At 42.5% G+C, this 11,214-nt stretch overlaps 1 protein-coding gene across 1 annotated transcript; it reads left to right on the top strand.

The window, feature by feature from the left end:
• Window positions 1–230: 230 nt before the first annotated feature.
• On the top strand, window positions 231–10,540 carry LOC117087358 (glutathione S-transferase A3). Its single transcript, XM_033217441.1, has 7 exons — window positions 231–278; window positions 2,434–2,541; window positions 4,540–4,591; window positions 5,809–5,941; window positions 8,198–8,339; window positions 9,115–9,246; window positions 10,145–10,540. The coding sequence occupies exons 2-7, from the start codon at window positions 2,455–2,457 to the stop codon at window positions 10,265–10,267; spliced, it is 669 nt and encodes a 222-aa protein (XP_033073332.1). The 5' UTR covers window positions 231–278; window positions 2,434–2,454; the 3' UTR covers window positions 10,268–10,540.
• Window positions 10,541–11,214: the final 674 nt, after the last annotated feature.

Here is an 11,214-nt window from a genome sequence, read left to right as displayed (position 1 = left end):
GCAGTGTTTACAGGATACTGGTCCCCAGTGACCTTCTGAGGCAGCCAAATAGATCTGAAATCTTTTTGTGCTTTTATGGATAGCCTTGAAATTAATTGCTGTCATTTTCTTCCCAGCAGAGCTTGGAACTCTGGAGACTAAAGTGGTGTGGGAGTGGCCGCTCCCAACTAGACTCCACCCTCTTCAGAAGGCAGTTGTCATAGTATTTAAACCGCCTAACATGTACATCAGGAGGTGGCCTTGAGAAGCTGAGCGGAGACCAGCTGGACTTTAATCAGGTTAGTATTGACCTTAAAAATCTTCATAAATGTTCTCATGTCTACTTCACTAAGGAAAAACAATTTTAAATGTGTTAGTTTATGTGAGTACTTTATGTCCTTGCTGCTTTTGTGTGTGCTTAGGAGACAACTTATGCATTGTTTGTTAGTTCCTGAAGGACATGTCGGTAAAGAAAAATAATATTCAACGATTAGAAAACAAGGGCAAAGAATTTGATGATATGAGAAAAGTGAGAGTGGTATCATTGTGGGCAATCTGAAGATACAACCACATCAGTGACAGGCCACATGCTGCAGCTTGCTTATGGTAAAGCTGTTTATTAAAAACATATATTCATGTGATTCATACAGGAGTCAACACGCAATTATACTAGATTTAAAGTTGGCAGGGTCACACATTTGGGAGCACCACTTGATCAGTGAAAAGAAAATACATCTGGATGGTTGTATTCCTCTAGGACTGGTACTTCCAAATGGGAAACCAATCATCAATGCTTGCCAGTCAGGATCTAAATTTACACTTCCATCATTGATTTTACACAGATTAGTTTATTGCTCATACAAGTGATTTTGTGACTGAGCACCAAGTAGCATGCTATTTTTCCTTCTTCTTCTCCTCCTTCTTCCCTCCTTCTATTTGTTCTCTTTGCCCTCTTTTTTCTTTCTCCCCCTCTTTTTCCTCTCCCGCCTCTTCTTCCTCCTCATCCTCCTCCTTCTTCTTCAACGTATCTGGGACCAAAGGGCGAACAGGGTTTAAAGTCTCAAAATTGCAAGTGAATCTAAATATATAGGACTTTTAGGGTAGTAGGCAAGTGGATCTAAGAACAGTAATAACCCCCTCTTAAGCTGTTATATTCCCTGTCCAACAGAAAGTGCAAAGTCCTTCTATGTGCAAGTTCTTCCTATCTGTCAAATTAAATATTACCCTGGACTACCCTGCCAAAGCACTTACTCGATTTTTTATGGTAATTTTTTGTATAGTCATGATGTTTCTGCTATGTGGAGAGTTTGGTTGCTTTGATCATTCTTTATAAACAGCAGATTGGTGGGTTTCATAATCAGGATTGGTTGTTTTATTGCCATAATTCTAGCTTGTTTTTTTTTTTTTTTTTTTTTCCCACAGTTTTTGTTTGTTAGTTTTGAGACAGTCTCATCTGTCACCCAGGCTGGAGTGCAGTGATGTGGCCATGGTTCACTGCAGCCTTAACATCTTGGCCTCAAGTGATCTTCCTGCCTCAGCCTCCTGAGTATCTGGGACTACAGGTGTGGAACACCAATCCTGGCTAATTTTTTTGTTTTAAATAGAGACTTGATTTAATTGCCCAAGCCAGTCCTGAACTCCTGAGCCCAAACAATCTTCCTTCCTCAGCCTTCGGAAGTGCTGGGATTATAAGTTTGGGCCACCATGCCCAGCCCTGGTTTGTTTTTTAATTACTCTATACACTGTATTCTAAAATAGCGACCCCTATGAGGCAAATGGAAAAAAAAAAAAAAAGGATTGCTCTTGAGATATCGAGCCATGTTATATCCTATGAAGCACGGACTGAACTTTGAGCAATGCGTTACACTGTGCTTAAAGATGATGACAACTTCTCTGCTGCCCAGGAGCTCACAGTTTGAGGGGTGGGGGACACAAAAATGGTAACTTCTGCAGGCTGTAAACATTCAATAATAAGGCAAACAGGAAGAAACTAGTCTGAATGTCAGAAGACCTAGGTTCTAATCCAGACTTTGACACTAACTAGCTAGTTGGCAAATTGCACAAACCTGGAGGAAGGGCTAGCTAGATCCCTTCTATCTCTATAATTTGGGAAGTTTTGAGGGGAGAGCTAGATATATTAATAGAACATACAGTTTTTATAAGGCACAATGAAGTCACCAAACAGGTTGGAACATAATGCAAGTTAGTAGTGCCTGAAATAATTACCAACATAAAAATAAATAAATGAAAACAAAGGTCTTACACAGGAAAGCCTCAGAATCTCAGAGGGACCCTGTGAAGTCACATTGGTGTTGGATTGAATTCACAGGTGAAAACAATCCTGCTAAGAAGAAGGAAGACACTCCTGTTGTTCCACCATATATATACTAGCATGCATTTTGCTTCTCTAGACTCATTCATTCAACCATCCATGCGTTCATTCATTCATTTTAGAGAAACCAAGAGACTGTTACCATGGCGGGGAAGCCCAAGCTTCACTACTTCAATGGACGGGGCAGAATGGAGTCCATCCGGTGGCTCTTGGCTGCAGCTGGAGTGGAGGTATGTTCTGAGTTAGGTCATCTTAAGTTGGACCTAATTGATTGTATCAAAATATTTTAGTAAGCCAAGAGACTTCCATACTAGATGATCTGTGAATATTTTGGCCTCCAATAAAAACATCCCCAGTTATTTTTTTAAAAATGGACAGATTTTACCAAATGAAATTTTTAAAATCTGTCCATCAAAGAGCACATGAAAAAGAAGACATAAACAATGAAAATATATTTTGAAAAGAATCATCAACTAATCACAATGAGTGGAACTTATTTGCATTGGGTTTAAACAAACTATAAAATATAACTTACAACACATAACAATCAGGAACCTGAATATTGATTGAATATTAGATAATATTAAAGAATTTTTGTTAAATTATTAGTGTGATTTTGTGATGTTAGGTATGATGTTTCTGTTATGTTTCAGAGATACACACTAAAGTATTTAGGATGAGATAATATGATGCCTCAGATTTGTTTCATATTATGACTAGAGGAGGAGAGAAGTTGGGCATACAAATGAAAGACTGGCTTGGGTTGGGGATTATTGCAGCTAGATGATTGAAACAAAGAGGACTGTTGTACTTTATGTGTATTTTATATACATATGAGAAATTCACACAATAAAATAGTAAGTACATAAGAAACTAAGTGCCATTAAACATAAACTATAAATCACAATGAAGGCAGGGAGGGAGTGGATTGTAACAAACTGCCTGTTAAAGACTGAGTATATTCAGTCAGCAGCTATTTTGTTGTGCACCTACTAAGTGCCAGGTTCTGTCTTGAGGATTGACAGTGAACGAGGTAGACACAATTCCTGCCCTGAGGAAAAAACTACATACATGTCTGCGAGGACTCAGATAAGTAAACAGGTGATTAAAATCAGGGATGGGGGCTTCTAGAACACCCAAGCATTCCCCAGTGCTACCAGGCCATCCTTCCAGTGTTTGAGCAGGAAATGCTGGAAGGTGTCTGTGGGACTCCGCTAAGCGCTGTCCTCTAGAGGTGTCACTGAGAAAAACACTTCCCAGTCCAGACAAGAGTCCCTCAGTAACTGCCTGAGGGTTTTCCTCCAGAGAAAGTAATGGAAAAACTCAGAAGATCTTGTCCCTTGGGTGTCAGCAGAAAAGGAGGGTTTCAGGTGAAGTGGCGTCCTGTGAAGGGAAATCCTAGTGCACCCCTTCAGCTTCACAGCGCCATGTGGACCTGAACCTTGGGACGGCGCTTTCTCCATTGCTTCACGAGGCCTTGAAACTTTAGCCTCACCCTTTCTCAATCAGATAAGGAAACAAGCACATAAGACATCCAAACACTGTCATGCCAGGTTGTTTTCTTTGTACAAATGAATACCCTGTTTCACTGTCACCCAGACATCAGTTCTGCAGCTCAGTGCCTTTTCTCCAGTGACATTCCCTCCCTAATCATGGACATTTGTGAGACCGTGGGGAGGTGAAGTGAACTAAAAGACGGAGCAGGCCAGGAGCAGTGGGTCACACCTTTAATCCCAGCACTTTGGGAGGCCGATGGGGGAGGATTGCTTGAACCCAGGAGTTCAAGATGAGTCTAGACCACATAGTGAGACCCCAGCACTACAAAATAGAAATAAAAAATTAGCTGGATGTGATGGTGCATAAATATCGTCCCAGCTACTCAGGTGGCTGAAGTGGGAGGGTCACTTGGGCCTGGTAGATCAAGGCTGCAATGAGCCATGATCACACCACTGTACTCAAGCCTGGGCGACAAAGTAAGACTTGGTCTCAAAATAAATAAATAAATGAAAAAGAAGACTGAGCAGTTAATTGGTCTGACCCATGCCTGTTTCTTGAGGGATCTAATTTAAATTTCCAAGCAGCCATGACGAACTTCTTCTGTGTCCCCTGCCAAACTCAGAAATCTAATGTTCTCCAAATTATGTACCAGATGAGGGCCATTCAAGGTCACAAGTCTATAATGCTACGGAACGAACTAACAAGAACCCATTTACTGTTTCTGCTTCCAGTTTGAAGAGAAATTTATAGAAACTGCAGAAGATTTGGAAAAGTTAAGAAATGGTAAGATCAAGTCTCTAAGTGCCTCTGATGAGGGTATCTGGCATCTAGTAGAGAAGGTACAGTTGAAGATTTTTTTTTTTTTTTTTTTTTTTTTTTTATGAGACGGAGACTCGCTCTGTCGCCCAGGCTGAAGTGCAGTGGCGCGATCTCCGCTCACTGTAAGCTCCGCCTCCCGGGTTCATGCCATTCTCCTGCCTCAGCCTCCCAAGTAACTGGAACTACAGGGGCCCGACACCATGCCAGGCTAGTTTTTGTTTTTTTTTTAAGTAGAGACGGGATTCCACCTTGTTAGCCAGGATGGTCTCTATCTCCTGATCTCGTGATCTGCCTGCCCCGGCCTCCCAAAGTGCTGGGATTACAGGCGTGAGCCACCGCGCCTGGCCATAGTTGAAGATTTTAACACCAGGCGATGCCAACTACCACCCTATTTGTAGGGTGGTAGTTGGGGTGGTGGAGAGGGAGAAAGTGGTTAAAGTGGAAGGGATGTGGCTCTCTGACAAGATCTGGCAACTCTCTCCAGGCTAAAAGGCCAGACTCTCAGAGTATTTGCTAGAGGAACCATCCCCAGTGCCCTGAGAATGCCCTTTCCTTGTTTTCATGCTTGGGGCACCGTGAATGAGCTGTGGTCATCAGCTCAGGATCCCACACAGACTTCCCCATCCAAGGACACACAAGAACATTAATAAGACGAAAAGAATAGAAATAGATCTGGCCATTACCTTGAGCTGTTTTCCTTCATGGGTCATGTGACGAGGTCATATTGTAGTAATATTGTAGGCTTGGAAGAACACAGAAAGGGACCTCTACATAAAATCGTGTTTCAGAACCTACTTTAAAGGCCATGGATATTGTGAGACTTACCCTGGGAAGTTCTCATTTTAAATGACATCTTCCTGGCACTCCCATTGTAACCTGTCTCAACTTTTTCCTAAAATATCATGAAGATAAATCAATGCAAGAAAAATACAAGGGACCTACTATGTACCTGGATGGGGAATAAAAGCATAGATGAAATAACAGGCTAAAAGGTAAAAGGAATCAGATCAGAAAAAGAACTACAGGCAGCTAAAATCAAAATACTATTTCATTTTGGAGGTTAATAGGCAATAATTTCTTTTTCATTTTATAACCTCAGTCATTTCAACTATCATCTTTTATTTCTGAAATAGTGGGATTCATAGAAATTTCAAGCTCCTTTTTTTTCCTTCTTTCTAAAGATGGGAGTTTGATGTTCCAGCAAGTGCCAATGGTTGAGATTGATGGGATGAAGCTGGTGCAGACCAGAGCCATTCTCAACTACGTTGCCAGCAAATACAACCTCTACGGGAAAGACATAAAGGAGAGAGCCCTGTACGGTATATTTTCTGTTCTTCCATCCACAGAGAACACAGAGTGATTTAGGTTCTTCCTTGAGTGGGTGGGACCGTGGCAGGGCATCATGACTAGCAGCAGGCTGGGCCTGGGGCGTACATACTGAGGTCCAGTATTGCAAAGTCCCGTGGAGATGAGGGAACAGTGAACATGGGGAGGGTTCAGGCGAGGGTGATTCTAGAAGTGGATGCAGACCATGGATCCAGCACCCTGACAAAGGTTTCCAAACACTCATAAACCCTATGAACTGAGGAGAATGGGGAATCATGATTCCAGGTGGTCAGGCCTTCAGAGGTTGGACTCCAGCCAACAGCTTAGCACAGGCATAGAATGTTTGAGAGTCTGTAGATGAGGGCCTGGGGAGGGAAGACTGCAAAGAAGCTGAATATCAGGTCCCAGTAATTCCAAGAATGATGATCAGGAACCCAAGTTACCAGCCAATTATATGGACTGGTAAACTTGAGCAGGGCTAGTAAAGGCTGGCACCCAGAACTCTGGGGTTACCCTGACACATTGACTCAAGGCTGAAGCAGCTAGATTTATAAAATACCAGCAAAGCCATGGGGTCTTCTCACTGTTGCGATAGGGCTGCCTGATTCTAAATAACATCCTATGTGAAACTTCAAAAAGTTTAATGTAAAGTTACCAATGACCCAGCAACTCCTCTACTAGGTATATACCAAAAGAATCAAAATACTTCCACACCAAATCTTGTACATAAACATACAGTGCAAATAACAGCAATTTTCATGGTATTCAAAAAGTAGAAACAACCCAAATGTCTATCAACCAATAAATGGAGGAACAAAGTGTGCCTTAGCCATGCAATGGAACAATATTTAGTCATGAAAAGAAATGAAGTACTGATGCATGCTACAAGAAAGTTGAGCCTTAAAGACACGTTACGTGAAAGAAATTAGACACAGAAGGCCACATATTGTAGGACTGTGTGTATGAAATGTCTAGAATATTCGGGCAGCAAGTAGACTAGTGGTTGCCTGAAGCTAAAGGGTTTGGGGTTTGGAGAAAATGAATACTCAGTGGGTACACATGTCCTTATAAGGGTGATAAAAATAGTCTAGAATTAGAGTGTGATAGTATTTGCAGAATTCTGTAAATGTACTAAAAGTGACTGAATAGCATAATTTAATGGGTGACAACTATAATATGTAATTCCACATCAATAAAACTGTTGTTTTAAAAAGTACTGTGGAAAACCCAGTTAAACACAAAAGAAAAAAAGGTCTCCTAAAATATGTCCTGGTTGTAACTGTGTAAAGAATTTCACCAATGAAGGGGATCTTTTAGGTAGGGTCTCAAGTAATGCACGTGTGGCTAGAGTCAGGCAACAGCACATGGGGAGGGCTGTAGAATTATGTTTCATGGGAGTTACGGGAAAAACTGCTAATATTGGGCATAGAAGTGGGCCTGGGAGATGTAAAATGATGAGACAGGATGAGGAACATGACAGAGATGGCTGTGCCAGGGACTCTTTTGGGATTACTCAGGAGGCAGGTCTTTGGCCATTTGACTCACACTAAATTTATGCACAGAACAAACCATAATAAAGATGATCAATCCTGGCACAGCATCAGTGGGTACCGGCAGTGATTCCACCAATTTCTCTCATGACTGTGACTGTAGACAGGTCACCGATGCTCTTTGTACCTGTATTTGGTCATGTGCATAGCAAAGATTTTAGAGATATATCTACCTCGATAAGTTGTTTTAAGAAATAAATGGCGGCCAGGAATGGTGGCTCACGCCTGTAATCCTAGCACTTTGGGAGGCCGAGGCGGGTGGATCACATGAGGTCAGGAGTTCGTGACCAGCCTGGCCAACATGGCGAAACCCTATCTCTACTAAAAATACAAAAATTATCTGAGCGTATTGGCAGGCATCTGTAATCTTAGCTACTCAGGAGGCTGAGGCAGGAGAATCCCTTGAACCCTGGAGGCGAAGGTTGCAGTGAGCCAAGATTGTGTAACTTCACTCTGGCTTGGAGAACAAGGGAAACTCCATCTCAAAAAAAAAAAAAAAAAAAAAAAGAGAGAAAGAAAGAAGGAAATGTCAATATACATGCAAAAATCAGAGCATACTGACTAGAATATAAAAGGCACCCATTGGAGGTGAATTACTTTGCCACCATCTGACCCTCTATTCTCTTAGGTTTTTATAAAGCTACAAAATCTAAGGCAAGAGGCATTTGATGCTTTGGCTGTTTTTGTCTTTCAGAATTGATATGTATACAGAAGGTATGGCAGATTTGAATGAAATGATCCTTCATCTGCCCTTCTGTCGACTTGAGGAAAAAGATGCCAAGATTGCCTTGATCAAAGAGAAAACAAAAAATCGCTATTTCCCAGCCTTCGAAAAAGTAGGTGAAGCTGTTCAGCAGTTTGGGGCACTGAGTTTAGAGGCCAGTAGGAAAATAGTGGCTGGGCATTCCTGGGACACTGACCTTCACTTTCAGTGAGACTTCCTGAACACCAATGCAGCACTCTGACTCTCAAGGCATTTTATGAAAATTGACTTAGAGGAACAATGATACCACTTATCTCCAAGTTATAATTTTCCAGCAAAATTTCAATTTACTAGACTCCAGTATAGAATTCTCTATTCAACAAAATTTTGTTTGTAAGTAGAACGTGGGCTGTGGAAGGCTCTGAATCACATAGAGGTTGCTGTTGAGTCTATGGAACATATGGAGAAATGAAGACTCTGAAATAGTCTACTCCTGGAGGAAGAGTGCTGTCATGAAGGTGGAGTCGTTGCCCAAGACAGATTGGAGAGGAAGAGAGCAGAGTGTAGAGCCACATCCTGAATGTCAAGGCTACACACTGTAGGGCCTGGGGCAGACAGAACATGCAGCAGCAGGTGCTAAACCCCTGGCCCATGTGGAAAATGCAAGCAGGGTGGGTGGTGTGGATGCCACAGTGATGTGGAATGAGAAGAGAAAATGGAGCCTGGGCTCCAACCGAGGAGAGGGCTAGAGCCACACTCAATCAGGGAACATAAACAAAGGCCTGGACCTTCACACTATCCAGTTAGGCCACACAGGTGGGAATGTCAGGCTGGAAAGACTCAGGGAGAAGCAGGGGTCCCAGCCTGGGTGGGCATGTGTTACTGATCTGATGCCTCAAATTCTCCAGGTGTTACAGAGCCACGGACAAGATTACCTTGTTGGCAACAAGCTGAGCCGGGCTGACATTCACCTGGTGGAACTTCTCTACTATGTGGAAGAGCTTGACTCCAGCCTTATCTCCAGCTTCCCTCTGCTGAAGGTGACCCATTTCACAGCCCTCAGAGAGGCAGCTCCACATGTCCCATCTTGGGGTCTAGTATCTGGGTCCTTGGACTGGCCATGTTCTGACCCCAGCCTTTTTCAGGCCTTCACTACCCCCAGGTCTCCAAATAGAGCTTCCAGATTCCAATTTTGAGCCATGAAAGACTTTTGTTATGGAAAGGAAATTCATGGTTCATGCTACCCGATGAAAAGTATTTCACCTTTTATCATGGAAAAGACCCAGGGCCCAGCATCTTCCTCCCTCCCCCATTCCTCTGTGGTCTGTTCCTGAGTTTTCTGTGGTGCCCTTTATCCCAGGACTGTCCTTGTGTTCCCACACTGAGTTGGTCTGAGCAGGGCCCTTTCCATCTGGTTCCTTCCTTAGGCTCTGGCCAGGGTGGCCAGCAGGAGCTGTCAGATAATTGTGTTCCTCTGTGCACAGCTCACCAACCACACTGCCCCCAACCCTGTATCTCTCACTGAGAAAAGGTGGTCCCATGGTTTGACTTTAATATTTTCTATAACATTTTACTTTCTAACTCATTTCTCCGTATTTTCATTTCTGCTTAGAGACTAATCTGTGTTGATATCTCATGGGCACATTATTTTTTCTTGTCTTATACAAGAGTCACTAATCTACAGGATTAATATGTAAGGAGAAAGATAGGGATGACTGAACTGATTAAAAGTTTAAGACATCTTTGGGGAAAATAAAGTGAGCTACATGTCCTTCCTCTTATCTTCATTTCTCACTGGGTGTCTGTTTCTGCCTCCATGCTGGTGCTGATGGAGGGGACTCACTTGGTCTTTGGCAGGAGGGGTCAGATTCCCTGGGTGGTATAAATGGTGATGGCAGGCCTTGGCTTCGCTCTGAGGCTGTGCTTTGTGAATTACAGGCCCTGAAAACCAGAATCAGCAACCTGCCCACGGTGAAGAAGTTTCTACAGCCTGGCAGCCCAAGGAAACCTCCCCCAGATGCAAAAGCTTTAGAAGAAGCCAGAAAGATTTTCAGGTTTTAATAAACCAGTCATGGAGGCCAAGAACATGCAAGACCAATATTCTAAAGTTTGCGACAATGAAGTGCTTTACTTAAGTGTTGACTGTGCCTCTTGTTAAGCTAATGAACCCTTTCCAAGTACATGCTAATTAAGTAATAAAAACTCCTATTTGCCAACTTAGTTAAAATTTAAGCCTTTTCATTAGGGTCTGATATGAATTCAGATTTCTAATCTCCTCTTAACCTGTCTCTTTCTTGAAATTAAAAATTTAGTAAAAATGGGAAATGTAGGTTATATGGTTTGTTTGATTTTTACCAAGAATTATCCTGTAACATTTGTCATACAATCTATTAAAATATCAATGTAGAAATGCGCTCCTGACATTTTCAGGTATGCACAGAGAAGAGTTACCATTCTGGGTAATGGCATAAAGACATTTTCTTCTTTTCTTGGACAGTCATTTTATTTCTGATAAAAGCGTTATTTCCCCTGCATTTTCAAAATGACGATTCTGTCTGCTGTGGATTCCTGTCTTCTAGGAGATAAGGAAATATTGAAGAGCAAACAGACCCATCCTCTGCTCTCAGGCCACCCTGTTGTCCCTTACAGTGTGTGTGCTCCTGGCTCATCCTCACTCTGCTCCTTAAGGCTCTGTGGGGTCCCAGGCGTGAACCTTCCCTCACTTCCCTCAGTGCCACTCAGACCTGGGCTGCCAAGATACAGATGGTATATGTGAATTACATACAAATAACTATATGCAAAATCATTTTTCCCTGGTGTGTCATTGTGCCAGAATGCTTCGATTAGGAGTGCTTTCTAGTTTCAGCCCCTACTGGGCCTATAATGTTACTCTCTCCCAGACACCTGGGCTTCTGCAATTTGAGTTCTCCTGTTAGAGTGAGCTTCCCCACAGTTGGCAGAGGTGGGTGAGGGAGCAGACAGACACAGAGGCTTCCTATCTGCAGCTA

Source organism: Trachypithecus francoisi, unplaced genomic scaffold (genome assembly GCF_009764315.1).
Source record: "Trachypithecus francoisi isolate TF-2019V2 unplaced genomic scaffold, Tfra_2.0 Lachesis_group10, whole genome shotgun sequence".
Lineage (NCBI taxonomy): Eukaryota > Metazoa > Chordata > Mammalia > Primates > Cercopithecidae > Trachypithecus > Trachypithecus francoisi.
The sequence above is the reverse complement of the archived record's forward strand: the minus strand, read 5'-3'. Positions and strand labels throughout refer to the sequence as shown.